Raw genomic sequence first — 24,622 nt, forward strand, 5'->3', positions numbered from 1 at the left:
TAATCAGGGTATTTGTTCAACCAGGGAGTCATAGCCATGATATCAACTGGAGTCGGTATTTGTACACAATGATCCCCCTCAGTCTTGTTTGGACCCTCCTTTACCTCCTGACCCGCTATTTCTTGACCTGCATGAACTCTCCGGGTGAGAGGAATTCCCACAACCCGCACACGCATGTTTGAACTTACATGACCCTTGCGGTCTGGTACAGTTGCCTCTATTGAAGCCCCAACAGACCCCCCGCTTTCCACCATTCCCGCCGGTTCTCGGCTGGTGATCGCCACCGGCGCCTGCCCGAAAGGGCACCGCGGGGTGCTGGCGGGCAAACCCCGACCCATTCCCACCTGGCGTGGACGTCCTCGCCGCGCCAGGCAGGAGCTGCTTCTGCCAAGAAATCGAGTCGAGGCAATCCCATGTCAGAGAGGAATCATAAAATTCCGCTTTACGGAATTTCATGTCGTAACCCATCCATTCATTCCCCTCATAAGTTTCATAAAAATCCATTATACGTGCCTGATAACAAGACAGTTTGGGCAATACCTCGGGCTTACGTTCGCCAATAATCGCAGTAAACATTGCAAAGGCCTTGGCCCAATTCGTTATTGTCTCCTCCACCCTGAATCCCGCCATTTTGGCTCGCCAGACACTCGGGTGCCACAAATCTTTCTGTGTCTTAGCATACTCCATCTCGCGATGGTCAGTCAATAACGAAAACATATTAACATACTTGTCTGCCCATATCAATTCTTTCGTGGCCAACGGGATATGTTGAACCACCCTCTCCCGTCTTGAGGGCAATGAGCCCGCCACCGGCAAAGCGAGCTTACCCTGTTCGGTCGTTTTTCCCGCCGTTTTCTCAAGACCAGCTGCCGATCCTTCCGGAGTCACCTGTGGGGAGACAAGAGGGAGATTCGCCTTCGCGGCATCTCGTGACTGCCGCAACTGCTGCACTAGTAATTTGGCCTCTTCGGCCGAGTCTCCGGGCGCCGTAGCACCCCCTGCTTTTTTGTTGAGCCATGCGGCCAACTGGGTGGCCAACTCGGGAGGCATATCCTCGTCGACGGCGGGCGTAATCACAACCGGAATCGGTTGACCCGCGTCTGGGGTTGGTACCGGGCCCTCGGCTGGTATGGCAGGGAGAACTGGAGGTACCTCAGGGACCGGAACCTCCCCTGCCCCCGCCCTCCTTTTGACCCGCTTTCCTCTACCCTCGGGGACGACTCCCGGCAATGCCGGGCCTATTACCTTTTTCGGGTTACCCGGCTTGTTCATTGCGGCCAGTTGTTTCTTGATGCCTGCCATATCCCGACCAAGCGCTGGGACTTGTCCCATGCTTCGTTCCATCCTCGCAATTCTGTTCACCAACATGCGAAGCACTTTGTCTGTCTCGGAACCCTTTCCTGCCTTCTTGCCAGACATCGTTTCGATTATCCGCTCCGAGTCGATCAATATGGTCCTGGATCCTTCGCCTCGAAGTCACTGAAAGAGAAACACAAGAATTACAAGTTCTCAAAATTGCTCCTTGTTCCTTCGAGGGCTCACGTGCAACGAGTGGGTGCAGCTTCCAAGCACAGGAACAAGAGGACGCTTCTTCGGATTCCCGCTCTCTTTATTCCTCTTTGGGATGGCGTGTACCCTCCGCCGGTACGCCTACTGGGCGTGGCCATCGGTGTAGGTGTCTAGGACAACCCCTTTTGGGCGGGAAAAGGCGCGCCCCGGCTACGCCGCTTCGGGCATACCAGCCGAGACACACCCACCCCGCCCAAAATGGTTTCCCGGGAGGCGAGGCACCCAACCATACGTTCGGGGGGACCGAGTGGTCGCCCCTTTCCACTATGAGAGTTGTCAGAATGGTGCTGAGGCTTTGGAACAATCTGTATATTCATGTGGGAATGATCTATGAATATATTTCACAAAGAATGTAAAACATGTTTTCTCCACAAGTTAGTACATTTGCCTTGTGCATAAGGTATAATGCTGACAGGTCATTTTGTGATGATGGTGTTACTCCATAGAAAAAGCAACCTAACACAAACATAAGGAACTTCAGATGACACTAGTTTGGCTATACTGGTTGGGTTTAAGTTTGGGTTTTCCTCACTCTGCTTATTCAAGAAGTTACATCTGCATCAGTAGCCCAGTAGTAAGGGACTTCAAGCTCCTCTCAGGATCACTACTGTGCTGAACTGAGACTGGTGAGGTAAGACCTACTTACCTTCCAGTTGTTGCTCAGAAATACCACATTGAGAATGGAGTGATGATCTGATAGCGTGTATTATATGTGAGAGGGTTATGGGGCGAGAGCTGTCGTGGCTTAGGGGGAGGATACATGACAATAGTGGTGGCAGCAGAATTTGTATAGTGGCCCAACAAATGTAAACTTATTTATAAGACTTATTTGCGTTGGTCCAGCCTACAAAGGTTAAATTGGTTTATTTCTTGCAGAATGCAAGTTAAGGTCCTGTTACAATAGCCTAATTTTAATGTCACTATGTAGGCTTCTGGTGTTTTCAGCTGTATCAAATAATTAATTGCTCAACAAAAGAAATGAGCAATTGGATCTGTTAATTGCATAGACACTTATTGTAAATGTTTTTCAAATAAGTGTTTTGTTTTGGTTACTCTTCTGCAACTTTGGCTTCTAGGATCTGTCCCATGTTGACACAAGGTTCCCGAGTACAGCAACACTGATTTTAACTTATGTTTAATTTTATAGCTCAGGATTGTGGAAAGACAAATCCAACCTTTTCCCAGGAAGAAGAAGATGAAGCCAATTTCACTGAAGGCCTAAAACATGAGGAACTTATAGAACAGTTTACTGATGTGAAATACGAGTCCAAGTTTAGTCTGGAGTCGAACATAATTGAGGAGGATGGAAAAGACCAGGAAGAAGATGACAAAAATATCTCCCCTGTAAATGACACAAAAGGTAAACAGTTTTTACAAAAAATCTATTTATAAATATTTTCCTAAACGCACATTTTAATATTAAGATATCCATTCAAGAGAACTCGCCTATATTCATATTAATTTTAACATCCTTGTCCTTTTTAGACACTTTGGTTGGGAAAATGTATTGGGCAAGATGTTGTGGTAAAAGAAACTATCCAAATAAAGAAAACAGTTACCTTCTTACTAATGCTGTTAAACCTTATATGGAGTAAATAAGCAGCTATTCTAAACAGTTTACATGAATTACTTGGGCAGTACCCATTGCGGCACCCATTGCACAGAGTACCACAAACCACTTACAACAAACCGGTGAACTCATTTATCACTAGTAACCCTCACTCAGAATATGCTTCCAATCAGATCTCGTTCTTTGCTTTGATCACATCACTATTGGAGCATCTCTGGGTACAAGGTAAACCCTTGAATATACATTTCTCCAAAATAAGGTTCCCTTCATACAAATGTCTGTGTTGGCAATGAGCCACATTTGGAATTGTGACTGTATTTATATAGAGCTTACTACCCCTGACGAGGTGTCAAAGTGCTTTTCGCTGAGTCGCCGGTTACCCTGGAACCCAAGGTGGATTAGTAGAGGGAAATGAAAGTTGTTAATTGGAGTTGTGGGCATTTGTGAAGTTAGAAAATAAAAATTTCAAACAGACCACCTTCACTGCCATGTTGCCACATTTAATACATACTTTCTGCTTCCTTATCGTCTCTTCCAAAACTGTGTGATAACAATAACATTAGGGTACAGTTTGTGGAGACATAATGATTTTTTTCACCAATCTGTCTATCAACCTTTTAGGTATTAAAATAACAAAGAAGCGAAAACGTTACTCCCATTTACCCAGTTGCCTCTGCACTCCTTAAGACCTCTGCGATGCCCACTAAATCTTCACGATGGTCCACTTTCCTGCAACATATGTCATAGCTTCTGAACATATTGTTGGTCATATTTCCTCCTCCTTGCCTCAAACCTAAACTATTCCCATCACATGAACAACTAACTATAAGGCCCTCCGCTTCTGTGGCTCATAGTCTCCGAGGCCTATCCTAGCCTGGTACTGCAGGAGTGGGGATCAAACTCTCCTGAATTTGCATTCCATGTGATTGAGAGTGACCTTTTTTCCAAGAAGTAGTTATCAGTGATCAGGTCGCTCTCATCATATGCCATATCAAAACTATTTCATCTTCGTTATGGATCTCAAGGAGGTCCAACCGGAGCCATAGTAGTGTCACTTCTGGGTCAGATGGTATATCGCTCCCCAGAAATCACTTAATGTGATTTAAGATTTCCTTCCAGAAGGGGGTTATGCCTGGCAATTCCACCATTGTCTGTCATCGCCAGCATTTGTTTGATGCATCAGTGTACATCCTCCACTAGGTGCTAGGAGGGCGTGGTTAAATACCTGTAGGCTGTCTTCCTTTGAGGGTCGATCAATAACCATCCCCTGATTACACTTGTTGGACCTGGCCTCGTGGCGTGGTTCCCCCCGTCCCTCAGCACCCCGTTAGCCTGGCCCTGCACCCAGAAACCCCTTGTCGTCCTGTCCAGGTCCGCCCAAACCTCGACGACCAGCCCCGGCATGCCCCCGTACTCCTCCCCGGCCCTGCGCGCCCAGAACCTGCAAAGCCCCACAGGCCCAGCGGCAGCCATTTTCCCTTCCCGAGATCCCGGACTCCCTGGGCCCAGCATGACCCCAGCCCCAGCGAACCTAAGGCTCCAGACATGCCAGCCCCCGCTGGGAGGGTGAGGGCTCCCCGAGTGAGATAAGACAGGGAGTTTCGATTGCACCTCCGGCCTCCCCCTGAGAGACTGGTTTCTGTCACACCTCTGGCCATCCCCTGGGAGCCGGTTTCAATCGCACCTCTGGCCTCCCCGAGTGCTGGCTCCAGACCCTGCTGGGCGTCTGGGAATTCCCGGACGCACCTTCAAAGAGATCAAAGGGACAACCGCCGGACCTCACCAACGACCAGCCCCCAAGGCCTAAGACCTCCGCCTGCGAGGGTCCGGACATCAAAGGGCCACTGGACTATATCAAGGCCCGCCCAAGAACTAGCGGGCAGTTGTATCCTGGACAAGAAAGCCCTGCTGATCTGATCGCGGCTTACCCTTGGGGAAAACTGAACTTTGGAACTCTTCGAGCCCAGCTGACGCTGTCGCGGCTCATCCTCATAACTACGGAACTGGAACATCAAAGCCCTGCTGACCTCATCGCGGCTCGACCTTGAATCTTAAAGACCTTCATCGAACCTCCGGAGCCCTGCTGACGTGGTCGCGGCTCCTCAAGAACTATCCTCCGGATCGAGCCCTGCTGACTTCGTCGCGGCTCGAGGAGTACTCTGGTCTGGCTGGACCATCGACGCTACCAACACGAACTGAACGACCTGAAGTGAGTAGGACATCCAGTACGACTACCATCTCCCGTATCCCTCCGGCTCGAGGATTGAGAGCTATGCGCAGGGTACGCTTCGTACTGGCCGAAAGACTAAGACTGTCCCGCTTCCCTTTTACCCGAATCTGAGACTTTATGATCCCTCGATCGCTTGGAAATAAGAGTGCTGAATCCTCTTTCTGTTCATAAAGAACTTGTTACTGAAAACCTACGGTGTGGTGTTCGTTCGTAAGTGTGGTGTGATATCAGTGTGTACGATTCGACACTCAAAGTTCTCCCTGGTGAGGACCTCTCGTTAAGACTCTGCATTATTGGCAGGAGAGGTTGGTCACGGAGAAGTCGGGTGGACATAGCGTGGCCTCTGAGACCGCCCCTTCTAACAACACTCTTCTGAGATCTTCCTATTAAGGTATCTTGCTCATCTTTGCTGATATTTCCATATGGCCCCATCTGAGGCTTCCTGCAAAAACGTGTATAAGCCTGATCTCATTCTTTGTGTGCTTAAGTGTGGCCAAATACATTCCTCCAGTTGTGTATGATCTCTGGTGATGGCTTGTTTAATGGCTTCTGTGCTGCCCATAGTACGGAACCCATTCTCTTCACAGTGTCAGAACACTGTAACCACCTTTTGGGTAGTGGAGGTACTGCTGTCATCATTCTTGATCTGTTGGTGCCTTAAACACCATATCTCATCCCAGGTTAATCCATTGATTAGCTGAGATTGGTGTTGAAGGCCCCACACTCGCCTTGATCTCTAACTTCTTCACAGAAAGGCATCAAGTAGTCAGACTTCCCCCTTACTTGTCAGTCCAAGTCCTACTGGACTGCACAGTGTCGCAGGGGGTAATCTTTGAGCCCTACCATCTTTAACATTTATATGACCCTTCTGGTAGCCCTGATTCGTTATTTTGGCTTTGAAGTGTTGGCGTTCACCAGTGACACACAATTAATTTTTCCACTGGCCAATGAGAATTACTCTAGCCAACAAAGGTCTAGCAAGTGCTTGTAACCTGTAGCATTCTGCCTGGATGAATGAGGATCATTTAAAACTCAATTAATATAATATAGAGCTGCTGATATTGGGAAAAATCTAGCAATCTAGGAATTCCCATTGGTTGCCAACTGAAATCAGACCACCACCTTCACAAATAGAAGTGGTCAAAACCTTGGTGTTAAATTTGATGCCTAACACTCTTTTAAACACCAAATGCTTGCAGTTCCTTCTATCTGTTTTGTCGTAGGTTATTTTTGCTGTTAAGGGTGGAAAAATAACTGTGATTCATGCTCTTTGAACCTTCAGATTGGGTTACTCTAATTTGCTTTAAAAAGCTTTTCAGAAATTCAGTTGGTTCAGAACTCGGTGGCCAAACTATTATTCATTCTCCCTAGACATTGCTCTATATCTTCTAAGTTAAGAGACATCCACTAGATGCCCATTGAAAATAGGATTCAGTTTAAAATCTTGATACACATCCACAGAGCTGTCCACAATTTGGTTCCTTGTATTTTACAGAAACTGTTTGTTTTATTCACTGGCAAGATCCATAAGATCTTCTAGTTCTTTTTTCATACTCCTTTCCACTTTCTGGCAAACTAGGAGAGAAGGTTGCTCCATGGCAGTTGCAAGAGACAAATTATGGAACAAATTCCCTGTAAAACCTCGGTCCACATCAAACCATCTGTTATTTCTGAAAAACCTCAAAACCTGGTTCTTTAATCAGAACTAGAAATGTACCCATTCTCTTCGCTATGTTCTTCTTTCACGTATATTCCTGGTTTTTATTGGCTGAGGTACTAGCACTTAAAAGCAATTTTTGTTCATTTTTTTGTATTGTATTGTATGTTGCTTTCTGGAATTCCATCCTACTGTCTCCAGTGTAAACTGCTCCCCATCACAGTTGGAGAAAAATTGGTGTTCAAGTGTATGGGGGTCCTGGGAGATGGGAAGGTCCTAATCTTTTTATTACCAGATAGTTTATCTCATATCCTCTTAACCTCCCTGACTGGAATGGAAAGAAAAGTATTGGCGGGCTGTAAGTGTTTTGCCATCCATGGGTGGTTCGACAGGTTCCTACCCACCACTATTGTATTTGTGAACTGCCATTTTCCTCAGATTCAATAGTGATCCATTCCTCTACGGCTTTACGGTGGGCTGCCTTTATTTCAAAGTTCCCAGAGGATTCTTCGGGTTACCCTGGCTCTCCCACCTCCCCTCCAAACTGCATTACACCCCCTTATAGTATCTTCTGCTGTTCTTCAGAGATTGGCAATGGTAGACGTTGGAAGGGACACAACAGGCCCAGGAGAATTTTCATTTTGAAGACCTGGATCTGGCACAACCAGGAAATGTAGAGGGAGGACGTGCTTTGCAGGTTGCTTTTGATTTGCTTTTTTAGCCCCAGTCACCTGGCACTAGGGGTCGACTGACTTGGTGATGTTTCAGCTAAAGTACTTCTTTTGTTCCTGGGTGGCCTTCAATAGGGTCAAATTTAGTGTTGTTGATCTTGAAGCCGGAGACCACTTCACAGTTAGTCAGTGTAGCAAATATAGCTCAGACAGTGTCAGGGGCAAACCATCTGCAAACCAGCATATTCTGTACTCCTGCCTTCCAAGTCTATGCACCGGACACTTTTCTCTTGCCTTGTGGTGACCGCCAGTGGTTTTACGGCTAGATTGAATAAAAGTGGCGAGAGTGGAAGTGGAAATCCCTGCCTGGTAGCTGTTAGAAGAAGAAAAGTTCAAGAGCGGGTGGGGGGAGGACATGCTGTTTACTCTAACTCGAGCCCCTGGATTTTTATAGCTGGTAAAGGACCACTGTAGTATTTTAGGGGCAAAGTTAATGTGGGTTAGAAGCATTGCTAGCTAGTATTCACTGACGATGTCAAATGACTTGTTTGGCATTCAGGCTCAGAAGGAGCGCTGGCATGTTTTTGTGATTCAACTTTTCAACTGAATGGGCAACTCTTCTAACATTATCGCTGCCTTGCCTATCTTATATAAACCTCACTTGGTTGGATCAGTTAGTAATAGTAGAATGATGGCCAATCTTATTTGTCAGCACTGTTGTGAATAGTTTTAAATTGACCTTAAGAAAGGCTTTTGGTCTATAGGAGGAGCACTGCTCCGTATCGTTTCTGGTTTCTGTATGAGAAATGTATCAGTACCTTACATAGTGGGTGTGAGAAATTGAGTTATTGGTTGGCTGTGGTACGAGACCTGGTAAAGCAGCAACCACATTCCTGGTCAGGGTTAGCCACACACCAACTATAAATTAATGTATGCGCATCCCTCTGGATACCACACCAAGTTAGAAAAATGTAACTTTCTTGATTAAATAAAACAAGACCAAAACATCAAAAATCCAATCAGGAGGACTGAAGAAATCCAATTTTAAAGGTTTTAGTGAAAATAACACCAAAAAGCACAAAGTGCCAACTGTGGATATCTGGTTGCTCCAGACCAGGACAAAGTCACAAGTTCAGGCCGATCGTGGGCTGACTACAGGGGCCCACTTAGGCCCACTGAACAGAGTACCTTAAATCCAGGTTTGCAGTTTGTTGTGAGGATCCGTGTCGAAGATACACTGTTCAGCTGAAGCGATGCGTTGGTTCTGAGAAGTTACAAGGATGCAATGTGAGAGGCTGCATCGTTGTTGAGGATCCCATGGACAGGGCTTATGATGCAAAGTCTGGCATTGAGAGTGCTCTGCGCATTCAGGCGATGTGTTGGTTCAAAGGAGCTGCAATGCGGAGTCAGGCATCGTAATTGAGGCTGCCATTGACTAGAGATGTGAAGGCCTGCGCCAAGGATGCGTTGCGTAGTGGTGCTTCCGAAGGCTTTGCAGGCTGTATGGCAATACGGGTCTTTGCGACGGGTCCAATCCATGCAGCAGCGGAGATGTGTCTGTTCTCCTCAGGGTTGCGCTGCACAGCAAATAAAATGCATCTGTTCCGCTGGATGAACAAGCTGGCAGAGCATCTTAAGCCCACTTACAAGGGTACGAGTCTTGGGTGGCACCACTTGGCAGGGTAGACTCACAGATGGCAGAGTTCATTTGCAGGTGTAAGGCTGTAGGAAGCCTATTATGTACCTGAGGCTTCAGATCAGGAGGCCAGTCAACTAGCACTTGAAGTCTTTCTGGGTTCAAGAGATACAGCTCTAGTCCTTTTCACCCAGGCAAGAGGGAAGCAGGTCAGCACAGCAGAGCAACAGTCCTTCAGAGCAGCAGTCCAGCAGAGTGACAGTTCTTTTAGTGGAGTATCCATAGGACCAGAAGTATACTGAAGAGGTGGTGTCTGAGGTCCAGTATTTATACCCAGTTGTGCCTTTGAAGTGGGGAGAAGCTTCTAGAGGCATGCCTTTGAATTGTGTAAGTGACCTGCCTTCCTGGCTCTGGAGCCCTTAGTGTAGTGTAAGTGGAGCTGAGCCCAGCTCCCCCCATCCTGCCTGTGATGGCCCATCTAGTCACACCTAAGCTCCCAATTGTGTGTGGCTGGCAGTCGAGGAGGAATACACAAAACTCAACCCTCACCCACTCCTAGTCATGTGACCCAGATACAGGCTACAGTCACGAAATGGCTAAGGCAAAAAAATGCCAACTTCCTAAAAGTGTTATTTTCAAATTTGTAATTTAAAATTTGACTTTGCCATAAGTTAGGATTTTAAATTCCAATGCCAGAGACACCAAACATGAACTGGTACCTATTCACATTTAGAAATTACATTGAAAACCGGATTTTGGTGTTTTTCATACCAGGGCATGTAGAACTTAAACGTGCATGTCCTACTTTTTAACCCCTTCGCTGCTGATGACGAGCTGAGCTCGTCATCAGCCACGGTGGTCGTGTGCTGATGACGAGCTGAGCTCGTCATGTAACGCGGCTTTTGGAAAAAAGCCGCACAGCAGAAAAATTACCACCGCAGCAATGTGGTTAAATACATTGCACCCTGTCCTCTGGGCTGTCAAAGGCCTACCGAGGGGTGACTTATATGTATTAAAAAAGAAGGTTTGGGCCCGGTAAAAAGTTTACTTTGCCAGGTTGACATGGCAGTTTAAAACTGCATTTGCAGGCTGCAGTGGCAGGCCTCAGACCTGTTTAAAGTGTTACTTAAGTTGGTGGCACCATACGTGCTGCAGACCAACTAGTAGTATTTATTTGATTTACAGGCCTTGGGCGCAGGCAGTGCTACGTTACTAGGGACTTGCAAGTAAATTAAATCACCAATTGGGCACAAACCAATCTAACATGCTTTAGGGAGAGCACAAGCACTTTAGCACTGGTTAGCCGTGGTAAAGTGTGCAGAGTCCTCAGGCCAGCAAAAATAGCAAAACGTTAGATAGAAAAACTCACCAGGGATGCCAGGTTACAGATAATAGTGTATTAAAAGAGCTGTAGTGACTTTGGTACATCGTTTTCTGACATATGTATGCATATACATCATCAATTTGCATTTCCAGAGCGCAGCAGTGTCACCTCTGTGAGTATCTGGACACTGGGGCACGAGGTCTCCATCGAAAAGCCATGTCTTGAGGAAACAGTGATAAGAGGGTGGAATGAAGCTGATAAAAGCAAAAGAGAGGGCAGAAAAATGAGCGAGCAGCAAAGGCAAAGCAAAGGGCAGAAAACAAGCAGGAAAAGGCAACGCAGGGGGCAGAAAAACAAGCAGAAAAGGCAGAATGGAGCACAAAATGAGCAGAGGAGGCACAAACAGAGGGCAGCAGGTAGACAGGCAGCAAAGGGTAGCGGACTGCGAGCAAGCTGGACGGGAGAACTCACAAGGAGAGCTGGCACAAGGACCTGCTCTGCTGGTACGAGGAAGCCGGGATGTGGTTAAAGTACTATTTTAATGTATTGGAATGCTACTTGATATTCCGTGTATAAATAAGCAAAATGTCCTCCATGAAAATGTAATTTTACCTTCTGGTAGTTCTGTACAATTATATGCCTGGCAGCAGCCATATGGTATGTACCAGACAAGTCTATTAACCTGTAACAGATGGCAACTAAAGGCATCAGCTTTTCTGTTCTAATTAAAAAGTATTGCAATGCCATTTTGTTTGCATTTATTTTTAGAAGCACTAAACTAAATTCTATCAAATCTATTGATGCAGATTTTCTGAGGCATTATAGCAACAGCAAAAGCACAACATAGATTCTGAGGAATGAGAGAGTGTGAATCTAAAATTCCCATCAATTTTGTGAATGTGGATAGACTGGTTTCACAAAACTGTGGCTTTATCGAATTGAGTCTCTTACAACACAGATCTGCCCCCATGAAGGTCATGGGTTGCTTAAAAATGAAGAAGCAGCCAAAGACGCACACAATGTGATGAAAGTGTGGGAGACCCTTCTGATCTACTGCTGCTCCCCACCCTCAGGGAAAGATTGACAGGCCCAAAAGTGTCACTCACTCGAGCATTACTGTGTTGTCAAATTACACATGAAGACAAATAGAAAAACCGCTTAAATCATAGCAGGTGGAAGAGGTTCTTGCACAAGTGCTCCCTTAGTCGGAATTTAATGGAATGGAGTGGATTTGTGAAGCGCAACATTCACTGTCTCTTTGCACTATGAACAGCAAAGCTTAGTGGTATTTAAGCAAAGGAACCACTGTGTAATGAGCAGAATAGAAAGGGTTTCAAAGCCTTTCTAAAAGAAAAGTAGGATGTGTAGAAAATAGTTTTTTGTTGCAGTAGTCCCTCCCAGTCCTCCCTCCCATATTCCCACACTTTTTCTCTGGTTTAATGCAACTTTGACTGAAGTGCACGGGGTTCCTGCTAACCAGGTCCCCGGTGCCAGTGTTGTTTCCCCATAACAAGATAACTGGTCAGTTGATCCCCAAGTGACGACGCCTTTAGAACCTCAGTTAGTCCCTAGTAAGTGGTACCTCTGGTACCTAGGGCATAGGTACTAAAGAGAGTCCCTAAGAGCTGCAGCGTATCTTGTGTCACTCTAAGTGACCCAGCACCAACCCCATAAAGACTGCCACTACAGGCTGCATGACAAGGTGCTCCAAATAGTGAAAACACGACATGGTACACACTTGTGTGCTTGTCCCCTAACACTGCATGTAATATTTGTAAGTCACCCCTACAGCAGGCCTTACAGCTCCAAGGCAGGGTAGACTATATTACAAGTGAGGATATCTCTGCATGAGCAGATACCCATCTGCTGGCCATTTGAGTTACTGACCGTACCAGTGAACAGGGGAGCCATCTTAAGGTATGTACTAGGCACTGATCAGAATGAGTTTCCCAGCTACATAATGGCTTCATTGAAACCTGTGGTGTTGGATACCTCATATTAATAAACCCACACTGATTGCATTTATCAATACATGCATCCAGAGGTGTACTTTAGAGGTACCCCTTGAAATCTACTTGCCCTCTAGTGTTCTGGCTGACTGGGTCTGTCCAGCCTGCCACCACAGCCACGTTTCTGACCCCCAGGCGTGCGAGCTCTCGCTCTCAGGAGGTCAAGAACAAGGCTTTCTCTGGAAAGAGGTGTTATCACCTCCTCCAAGAATGCTGGTAAATCAGCATATCACCAAGGTTTCCCAGACACAGGAAATGCCACCCCCTGCACCCATCTGGCACCAGGACAGGCTAGAAAATTAACTAGGCAAGAGGTGTGTTACACTGCCAGGCTGGATACACCTCTAGTGTGACCAGTTTTGAAGTGAAATTAAGAATTCCACCATCTTGTGCGTGGTGAAATTAGGAATTCTGGGACAGGGTGATGCCCATTCTCTAAATGAAGTGGTCATCTAGGGGGTGCAGTGAACCCAGGGTTAAGTAGCCCATTGGCTACTACCCCTCACTTTTCTTAATGCCCCTAAATTGAGTATGAAGGTGACCCCCTGATACCAAGACTTCAGATTTCGATGGACAAAAAGAAGTGGACAAAGAAGAAAACTGCTAACCAGACCACCGAGGAGCATGACCTACGTGGCGCCAACCCTTCCAGCCTGCTTCCTGCACCCATCCCTCTTGAAGCAACCTACTCGTTCTGCTGCTGTGCAGACTACAAGTAATCTGGGCGGCTTTCAGTGCTTCGCCAATCGCGAAAGAAACTCCTTTGGAATAGAGGAGCTACTCCCCTGCAGCTGCAGGCTCCAAAGAAGCAATGCCTGATAAACCAACCTCCCGCCTACGCTGACTACTGTCATATTTCATACAGGTGCCCTGATATAGGCTCTGGTAGTAACCAAACCTTTCACCTATAGTTCCCCTGCCATTACACTACATAACGGTTCTTGGTACTGACCTTTTACCTAGTTACGGTACTGCTTAAATGACATGGGGTTTTCTCAGAAAACTAGCCTCATTCATTATGCATGAGGATTCCTGGTAATCTCAGTAGGACTATCATCTCCTGTATAATAACTATGTATTAGGGTCATTCCTTCCGTCATCCCAGTCCGACATGACACAACAAGGTAGATCGCCTGAGGGTACCACTTTGGGTATATAAGCACCATATCTTTGCTGAGGCAAGGAGAGGAGAAAAAGGACTTCCATGCCGACACACTGATGCTGAGGCTCTTGGACGCAGACACTCCAGCTCGCAGTGGTTTGACATCCCTCGCGGGCTGTCCATCTCGAGACCAAGATGGGGGTCCCACAGTCTCTCACTTCAGGTAATGGGGTTGACTTTATCCTAAGGGATTCTTGGCTCTACACCTACAAACATGCTAGGTACACTTAGGTACATCTAGTCCAGGTCGCATCGTAGGAGTACGCATTATTACTGTCACGTATTTTTATACTTGCCTGTATTCATTGTTTTAGCACTATGGTAGAAATCTACAATCCTGTTGGTGCTTATAATCATTTATATCTGTTTCTGTCTAATGGTTGTTTTTTTACACTAGATTGACCCTGGTTCAATAAATGCTTATTGAAAACGTCCCCGCTGTTTATTTTGTGTATCTCTCTGAGAAAAAGTGAGCTCGAGTGACTGAGCAAAAAAGTACTGTACTGTTTCCACGATCCCTGATGGGCCAGAGTTGTCATGTTCTATAGTTGCCGAGAACTATTCTTTCTTTGGTAAGAGGGGTTTACAGTGGCACTGTGAGCTAGCTGGTATACAGGCAAACATATCCGGTGGGTGTATCTGGAATCAGTCTGGACACCAATCCCACAGGCTATGTTGTCTAAATGCGCAGATCCTACGTAGGTTTATAGGAACTACACAACACTACTGATGCAGCAGCTGCCCAGAAAGAGCTAACTGTGCTCTTACAGGCCAGATTGGTCCTCCCTTCAAGTGTGGGGACACCAGGACCGACCAGAGTCGTACATCACCAATACCTGGGGTGCTGGACCCCTTGCAGCAGCCAAGGCTTGTTATATCCAGTCCGGACACCAACACTGAGGAAGACCGACATGCACGGTAAGGGACTTCAGGGACAGTGAGACCCACATCAAGAGTGGCCCAGCTGTTCTGTTTGTTCCTCTGCAGCAGAAACAAAGACATAGAGTGAATCTTCAATGCCGCCGCCCAACGCCTCAAATCACATCTGCACCCACGCCCTAGAACCTGAGTCCAAGGGAGGTGATGGTGCCAACAGGTTGCCAAGACTCACTAGAGCAGAGCCCATCCTTGCATTTGGCCAGACTGGACTTCCAGTCACCGCCTGAACCCTTTTTCTGCAGGACCCCCTCCAACCACGAGAAACTCCAGCTCTGAACCTGACACTAATGTTGTAAATGAATCTAGGACCCTAGTGTAATTTTCCGGATTCATGCCCTTATATAGGTATAAATTATCCGATCCTTATATAGGCATAAGAATCATTACCATATTTATACTGAGCCTATGCAGCCCAAATATGGCATTGCTACTTCCACTAAGTTCCGAGAATCAGCAACGATTTCCTAGAGAAACCCGCCTTCAGCAGCTAGGGACTTCCCCCTCGCCTGAATACTAATTTATCTAGGAAATCATGGAGTTTTCACAGAACTGGGTCTTTGAGTTACGTTATTAAGTCCAATCATACGTCAAACTCGGCACTTTCAAAGTATAAATATGCCTACATTTGCCCAGACAAACATACAGTGGTTTGGAGCAGATCGACTAACTACTTGCCTGACGCCCTGCAGCAGCAAGTGCCGAAGGAAGCCGACCCTCCAGCTGACGCACTGAGAGACGCTGTCTTTTCTCTTGCCGAGAAATCCAGCTCCAGTGTTTCCAGGCTACCCTTGCGGGTTGCTGGGAAATAGAGTCCTGAGAGAGAGATACAAGACCTCCTTCATTCTAAAACCAAGATACGGAGCTGATTAGACCCTTAGAGAATTCTTGGATAGATCCTTGGCAGAAAAATACTAAACTTAAGCTTTTCCTCACTTACTCCTTCCCTCGTTCTAGACTTAGGTTAGGTACACCGGGGTAGGCGTATTTTAGAAGCACCAGTTGAGTACTGTATGTATTTTAAATGTTTTAAGGCAACTTATGTCTTAGAAACCATATCATGCTTTTACAGTACTACTTTATAATACTGTTCGTATTATATGCCTTGTACTTTATAACCAGTATTACGATTGTAGCAGTACATTTCTTATACTTGAGAAAGAAGACTGTTCAATAAATATTTTTTGAAAACGCCTGTCTCTCTATTTTCTCAGCACCTCTGGTGAAACGAAGCATGCACGGTTGACTGAGTAAAATAGCTATCTATTGTTTCCGCGACTCTAGAGAAACGTTCCTTATCCTGGGGAAACAAAGTTATCATGTTTATGCGGTTGTCAGAAACTAATCCCTTCTTGTTTATTCGAGAAAGTTTCTAGTGACCTCTGAGCTAGCTGCCATGCACTATTAAGTCTAATATATACGATAGAGACCTAGTCGACCTCAGTCCTACGTCTAATCTATAGTATGTTATTCCAATGCACAGAGCCTCTTGGGAATATAGAAACTACACTACACTAAAAGACCACACTGTACCCAAGCCCCAAAGCCCTAGGAGAAGTTGACCAAAGGTCTTCCCTCGTGCCGAAGCATCTCACTGGTTGAGCCCCCCTTGTGGGTTCTCCCAGACTGGTCTCTCAGTCCCAGCATGCAGCCTGTTTCCAACTGCACTGTTCCCCATTGAAGTGAAAGGGACACCCAACGCCATGACACTGCCCTGCACCCGGATGCCCCAGAGCCTCCTGAGGCGACCTTTTGGTGTAGCATTGGACCTTGCACCCCTACTCACCTGTAGTCGGAAGAACAGCCCTGTAAGTCGCTGTTAAGTACTCCAATTCAGTACATGTTTTTGTCTCATAGGATAACATTACCAATCCAGAAATTGCACTGTCAACTTTTGAAAACTGTAAATATTCATATCTCAAAAAGTACATACCTGATTTGAATGATCTTGGTATCTAAATTAAAATTTAAGTTTGTTATTTTTATTAATTGGTGTTGGATTTTGTTATCGAGTGTGTCTCATTTACTTAATTTGTAATTGTAATAAATGCTTAGTACTCACTACCCTTTGTTATGCGTAACTGCTCATCCACACTACCACAAAAGAGAATTTGGGGTGTAATTTGTGCAGCTGTAATTCTTTTGGGGTTTGCCTGGACTCAATGTACTTCTTTTTGGTTCACTATATAAAGAGGCAACTTCCTGAAGGATGTACTAGATTTGACATGCAAAGTAAAGTTATTCCAAAGTTAAGGATCAAGCAAGAAAACAACTCAACCACAAACTGTAGCTCTCTTAACACGAGCGATAGAAAGCAGTAACTGAAATTTAGATTGTGTACTGTAGACTTTGTACTGGATTATAAAGCTTGAACCTTGATGCCAGTGGTGATTTTTGCATTTGTCACCCAGAGGGGAATGGGTATGCCAAAACGTAAGTCATGTGCTGTCCATGGCTCTGGAGTCAAGCTGGCCTGGCTGATGATGGGGTGATACTCCGAAACTGGTGCCAGGATACTTATTTCCGGTCCAGGGAGGACCTGGCCTGGCAGTTTGGGCTGGACTCTTCCCATGGGCAGCAGGGTCAAGACTGATTTGCATATGGCTGGAATGGCATGGGGAGCAAAAAGAATGGATTTAGGTCTAGATCTTTGTGCTGGGGTGAATGTATGACATTGTTCAACATTCTCTTCATCAATTGTTCTTTTTGCATTTATTACCCTGAATGGGACGGGTATGCCCAGACATAGGTCCCGTGCTCTCCATGCCACTGGAGTCAAGCTAGCCTGGCTAATGAGGGGGTGATACCCCGAAACCGGTTCCAGGATGCTTGTCCTCAGTCCAGGGAGGACCTAGATTGCCAGTTCAAGCTGGACTATTCCCATGGGGAGCAGGGTCAAGTCTGATTTGCAAATTGCTGGGTTTAAACTGGAATGGCATGGGGAGCACATCTATGATGGATGTAGGTCCAGATCTCTGTACTGGGTGAATGTTTGACATTATTTAACATTCTGTCCATCAGTTGTTCTTTTTGTAGTGGTGATTACTTGGCGCATAGGACACCATCATAAAAACAATTCTCTGTTTCACTGAAAATCAATTTAAACAGGTTTGAGCTCAAGTGACATGATTAGATTTCTTTAACCTGCAGGCTACTCGAAAAGCAAAGATATGAATTGTTTGCAGCTTATTCAAGGCAGATTTGCGAGGTTTCAGAAGAACATCCAGAGATTTGTTCTTAACTGTGGCTAAGGTAGCTGTACCAGTACCGAAAGCAGAAGGCAAGAGACCATTGCAAATGTTTTATCTGTTTTGCTGATTAATAGAATTTCATTTTTGTTGCCATTCGGTTTAAGAAAATTGAGTCATCCAGCGAGCATGGTCCTCCTCAGTGATCATTCGCGTTTTTAAAAAGGGTGGTAAAGCAGCCCCCATTGCTGTTGCCTTATCTCATTAATAGAATATGTTATAAGGATGGTGGGGAGGGTGAGACTGAACAGATTTTTAACCTAGGCTGAGGAGAATAATATTTTATCTGATCTCCTGTACGGATTTATACTACCAGTGAACAGTGCCCGAATTCACATCTTATTGTGAGCAAATATGTAGCTGCAAGATCAGGGTCACTCCACCTGGTGTTAATGGACCGTGCATCTGCCTTCAAAAGAGTCGATCAGGCCAAGCTGTGCGCTATTCTGTTATCTATGGATTTGGACCACAATTCCCTATTCCTTGGGGACCTGCATTCAAACATGTCTGCTAGGATCCACTACAATTGTGATGGTCCCTGCACAAAGTCATTTCAGGTTAACCTGTTCGACGCTGCTGACCGTTCCGTCACGCCCCTCGGGTGGGCTGTGCTGTGCTGGTGACGGAACGGTTCCGTCACGGCCCGGCCGCCGCGCCTGCGCGGCGATGATTTCGCGCCTGCGCGGCGGGTTTAATTAAGCGGGCGTGGCCGTGACGGAACGGTTCTGTCACCAGCGCGGGTCAGCCGCGGGCCCGCCCGCGACCGTTAGCGCTGCGGCAGAATAGCCGCCGCAGCGAAGGAGTTAAAGAGGTGGGTATGTCAGGGTTGCATTTGGGGCCCATTTCTTTTTATTTCATAGGTTAACGACTGGAAAGTTCCCTTCTGTTGAGCAACGTGGATTTCCAGTGCATGGAGAAGCGTCCCATACCTACCTTATTGTATGCGGATAACGAGGTTCTGATCTCAGAACTGTGCTGGGGTTACAGCGTTTAGTAGATTCTTTTGTTGCTTTTATTGAGGCTCTCAATCTGTCCACTAATTGAAGCAAGTCTAATATAATGATAATGGGCCCCAAGTCCACAACAACTAGGCAGTTTAATGCATGTTATGGCAATCTCATTGTTTGTCTGCATATGTGTAATGTCTAGTGATTGTGTGATCTGGATATTTTTAGTGTTTCATTGTGCAGTTGCTACCAATATGACAAGGTAGATTGAATTTGATTGTGATGAACCTTTGCACATTTCAGTTTTGTAATAGCTGTATTGTTCTTGCTAATCTCCAGATCCATTTAAACAACACCTGGACTCAGAACTTGATGAAGATGACATAAGAAAGATTACAAGTGCTTCTAAAGCAACAAGCCAACTAAAGGTACTGTACTGTCTCAAGGACACTAGTCTCCGTTTTCTAATACAAATATAATTTGTTTTTTATTTAATTGAACAAAATGTAAATTCAGAGATTCTGTGAACTTCATACAATTCTTATAATGCATTTGTGTGTTTTCTGGAAAACGGATATGGATCTTTTGGGCTGATTTGACCTGTTTAGTGCAACTGACCAGCCTGTGTCCTTAGCTGCACTACCTCTCTGATGGAGTGAACGTGAGAGGTTCGTCCGATACATTGCTGAAGAAAATCCTTCTGGTGCAAGCATCAGAAGGTTTTCTTTTTATGGTTTAAATCTTTTATTACATTTTCGAGCAATAACAAACAACACCTCCAGCTCCATGGGATCAATGCGATACTGACAATTGTCTTAAATAATAGCATTACAGAGGTAAAATGCTCGGAGCGGGTCAACTGTACACAAGGGAAGAAAAGGTAAAGAAGAAATGGGAAAAACAAATGACATTAATCTAACATTCCCTCCACCCACCCCCACCCCCCTTGTCCACTAACAAAAAGAGAAAAGGGGGGGGAAGAAGGAATAATATGGAAGTCAGTGTGGCTGCGTATGTTGTTGTGGGGCATCATGATGAGGGCGTTGTGTGTCTGAAAGACGGCGTAGCCTGCGGTATCTGGGACATGTCAGTTTCCGAAACTCCGATGTGAGGAGGGTCAAAAAGGGCTGCCAAAGTTCTTGAAAGACAGACCCCTTTCCCGCTAGTGTGAGAGTTAATTTCTCCATACCCAATACCTGCCACAGCCGCTGTAGCCAGCCCGAAAATGTGGGGGCCGGGGGAGTGCGCCAGTGAGTCAGGATGTTCTGTGTGGCTGTGCCCAATGCAACGGCAATCAGTCGGCCTCTCCGGGTTTTAAGCGGATATGTTAAGGGATTGGTCAGTCCCAATAGGATCTCGGAAGCTGTGTCTCGAAATGGGTGTCTACTTCATCCAGCACCTGTGACCAGTATGGTTGGATATATTCGCAGACCAATAGAAGATGCACCAGGGTGCCCATGTTCCCGCAGCCCCTCCAGCAGTCGGTGCTTTGTCGCGGGTCGAAGTGGTGCAGGCGTTCCGGTGTGTAATACCAATATGTGTCTATTTTAGTCAGCATCTCTGTGAGTCCCATGTGATATGCTGAGTGTCGGGCCCTGTAGTATATACCCTCCCATTCTTTGTGGCCAAGTGTCCTGACGAAGTCTCGTTTCCACCGTACTCGGCTGGTGTTGTATGTGTGCATATTTGTTGCCAATAGCATTTTATAAAGGTCGGAGATTATTTTTTTATCAGATGTGCGGGTGATGAGCCATTTTTCGTAGGGGGTCAGGCGTTTGGCCTAAGGTTTGATATGCAGGTGGAGTGCCCAGTGATGGAAGTTGTAAGTAAGGCAGGCGTTCCGATTCGGCGAGGTTATAGTCCGCTTTAAGTTGTGGGAATGGGATAATCCCTTCTAGGTCGAAAAGGCGGCCCAGGGATCAACATGCAGTGAGGCGCCATGCACGAAAGGTCAACACACCCATGCCTGGCTGGAATTCTGGGTTATCAAAGAGTGGGGTAAGGGGTGAGTGAAAGGTGGTCCAGTTATGGGCAGCGTTAGTGCGGTCCCAGTCTTCCATAGTTGTGTTTGTGATAAATGATGCATAAAGATTAGGGGATCTGTGTGATTTACGAAGAAAACAAATGCCTTGGAGAGGCATGGCGGCTATGGCCTGATCTTGAAACAGCCAGTGTTTCTCTGATTCTAAACGGTGCCATTCTACTAAGTATCTGAATTGCGAGGCGTAGAAATATAGTTGGAGGAAAGGCATCCTGAGCCCCCCCTTTTCCGGCGGGAGGATGGCTATTGCATGTTTGAACCGAGGCTTGTGACCCTGCCAAAGAAATTGTGCAAGATCTGATTGGGTCTTTTGGATCCAGCCTGAAGTGAAGGAGGGCGAAGAGGCAAGGTCTGAAATAAATACAAGATCTGGGGGAGGATGGTCATCGTAGTGGCCGTAATTCTACTGAGCCAAGAGAGAGTGTGATGTTTCCACTGGCCCAGCTCCTTGCGTATATGGGAGACAAATATTGAATAGTTAATTTCAACTGTGACCTGTAGGGAGGGAGCCAATTGGATTCCCAAATATGGGACCAAGGAGGATGACCATTCTACGGGGTGCTCTTCTTGGGTGTGATTTAAAGGTGTGCGGAGAGAAAGAGATATTAAGTGCTACTGATTTGTCCATATTGATCTTCAATTCAGAGGCTTGCGCAAAGCTATGTAATTCAATGAGGAGAGATCGTAACGCGGGGATCGGATTTGAGAGGGACAGTAGGATGTCATCCTCATACAAGCTTATAGTGTGTATGTCTCTACCATACTTAATCCCAGAAATGAGTGGGTGATGCCAAACCCGTAGTGCTAAGGGTTCCATGTAAAGTGCGCATAGTGGGGGAGTTAGGGGGTACCCACTGTCTAGTGCCCCTACCAATGGGGAAGCGATAGGACGTGTGGCCATTGACTCGGACCGTTGCCTGTGGAAACCAAAAACAGTTAAGAATCTGAGTGCGCAATTTCTCACTGATGCCTACTTGCACGAGGATCTGCTCCAGATACGGCCAGTGCACCCTGTCAAAGGCCTTCTCTGTGTCGATGGTCAGCAGCATGTACTCTCCTTGGGTACAAGAGGCCTTTTCAATTAAGTGGAGGACCCGTTTGGTGTTATCACTTGTTTATCTCTGTGGGATAAATCCCGCCTGGTCCAGTTGGACCAATTGGGGCATATCTGGTGCTAAGCGAGTTGCTATATACTGGTGTGAAGTTTGATATCTATGTTCAGAAGGGCTATTGGTCTATATGCACCACAGGATGTTTTATCTTTACCGGGCTTTGAAATGACTACTATGGATGCTTCAAGCATCTCGTCTGGGATAGCTCCGGTCTGTGCAAAGGAGTTGAACAAACCTGTCACTAGGGTGCCAAAAGTCTTGTAGAAGGCTGCTGAGTAGTCGTCTGGCCCTGGGGCCTTGCCCAGCTTGAGACGTGAGATAGCTTTAATTACTTCTTCTGTCCTAATGTCCCTATCTAAAGGATCGACTTGCGCCGGTGTGAGAGAGGGCATGTGGGCTGCTGCTATGTAATCGGCACTGAGGTAATTGTCCAACGTTTCACTCGAATACAACCCAGCATAGAATTCTCTAAAGACTTCAGCTATTGCAGAGTCCTCTGTGAAAAGTTCGTCCCTGGCAGAGCGGATGACCTGAACTCCCTGCTTTTGCCTGGCTTCCCTCAGCTTGTGGGCTAGTAGGCGGCCACACCTGTCGCCGCCTGTGTAGTATGAGTGACTGAGCGCTGCAAATTCAGCTCCGTCTTGATAAAGTGCTGCGAGCAGTTTCCGTTCTATGCACAGCTGTCGCCAGACCTGGTGGGGACAAGTCCACTGATGCCTCTGCTCTAAATCTGTAACACGTTGAGTGAGTTCGGCCCGCTTGCAGCTGCGCTCGAGGTTATTGGCTGTGGAGATGGCTATGAATTCCCCCCTTATGACCGCCTTAAGGACCGCCAGGGTAGTATCAGTTTTGGCATTGAGGGAAAGGTAATTCTTAATGACTTTCCGAATCTGGTCCACTATTGAGGGTTGGTGGAGGCATGAATCGCGGAGTCGCTAGTGTCTTATGGGCTGTTGGGTTGGTGGGAGCCCAAAAATGGCCATAACTGGGGAGTGGTCTGATAGAGAAGCTGTCATGATCTCAGTGTCTGTCGCCAGTGCCTGTAGTGGGGCAGAGACAAGGAGGTAGGCAATCTAGCATAGGTTTTGTGCGTGCCTGAATAAAAAGTGTATGCGCGGCTGTGAGGGTGGAAATGTCGCCAAAGATCAGTAAGCCCCAGTTCTTGTAGGCGGAACTTTCCAACCGATGAGAGCGCGCCAGTCAAGCCCGTCCTCCGGCAGGAGCGGTCGAAGCTGTTGTCAAACACAACATTTAAGTCGCCCCCAGTAGTAGACGTTGTTCTATTGTGGCTGTTGCATCAGTGAAAGCGTTGAGGAATTTTTCTTGTCCCTTGTTAGGTGCATAGGAGGCATATGCCGGCTTTGGAGTGTTCTAGATAGTGGAGGACGGCCCTACGTTCAATAGGATTATTCAGTCCTCGCACATTCAGGGGGAGGATTTTAAGAGAGTTAAGAGTTAAGAGTTATGTGGCATCTAAACTAGGGGAGAAGGGGATGCAATGGCATGAGCTGTGCATTTCCATCGGTTGGAGAACCCCAGCAAGGAGGGGACCATGGTCGTGGATCACAAAACAAATACGCCACAATGGGGAAAAGTGGACGAGGGAACCCAAACTGGGGGAAAAAAAACCTCTAAAAACAAAGCTCCATAGTAGAGCGGAAACTACAACATTGAGCTCGCCATATTAGGGTTAGATTGTGAGTGTCCAAAGATGTCCTTCAGGGGCTTAACTTTCATCGTCCTGGAAGAGGACATAGTCAGATGTCACCCCTAGATGAATCGGCGGGCAGGCCCGGTCCCCGGTGAGCTAGCCCCAACAGAGAATACGGGCAGGAGCGTGTTGGCGGGCTGGTCTGCTAGGCGCACTGGGCAGAGAAAGCATGGCTGGGGCCACTCCCCAATGCGCCGCACTCGCGCCGTCCCCAGAAACCAGCGCGTGGGCCCCGTGGCTGGACACTATGGTGGCACTGACTCTACCGGAAGTAGACACCCTGGTCCTTAGCCTGGGGACCGAGGTAGGTGCAGTCACTCTTGTGCTACTATACCGTCCCCCCCACTCTATGCCATCCTTCCCTTCATCCTTCATCGACCAGCTGACCAACATTGCTACCTGCTCCCCCCCGTATTGTCATCATTGGTGACTTTAATTACTGGTTTCAGCACGAGGACGCTGGCCCACATGCTTCCGAACTGTTCGAGGGTCTCTCGAGCCTGAATTTCATCCAGCTAGTCAGGTCTGCCACCCATAAGGGTGGCCACATCCTCGACCATATTTGGACCCATGGAGTCACGTCCTCTCGCCCACTTACAACACCTTGTGTGTGGTCAGACCACTGTCTGATCGACACCACATTCTCGGCAGTTGGCCAGATTAAGGTCCCCCCACGGGAGGGTGGCACGGCTCGCAAGTGGAAGGCTGTCTATCTCCCCAAACTATTGGCTCATCTGTCCCAAACTTATCCCCTGTCACTCAATGACACTGGCACCGACGAGCTCTATGGGCTTGTGGC

At 46.7% G+C, this 24,622-nt stretch overlaps 1 protein-coding gene across 1 annotated transcript in view; it reads left to right on the plus strand.

Moving 5' to 3' along the window:
* The window catches only part of UTP25 (UTP25 small subunit processome component), a 157,171-nt gene that overhangs the window by 62,731 nt on the left and 69,818 nt on the right, over nt 1-24,622 (plus strand). The window contains exons 5-6 of the mRNA XM_086927824.1: nt 2,717-2,929; nt 19,299-19,387. Coding sequence (XP_086783950.1) covers nt 2,717-2,929; nt 19,299-19,387 — 302 coding nt within the window. The remainder of the gene's footprint in view (nt 1-2,716; nt 2,930-19,298; nt 19,388-24,622) is intronic.

This window comes from Lissotriton vulgaris, chromosome 6 (assembly GCF_964263255.1).
Source record: "Lissotriton vulgaris chromosome 6, aLisVul1.2, whole genome shotgun sequence".
Classification (NCBI taxonomy): domain Eukaryota; kingdom Metazoa; phylum Chordata; class Amphibia; order Caudata; family Salamandridae; genus Lissotriton; species Lissotriton vulgaris.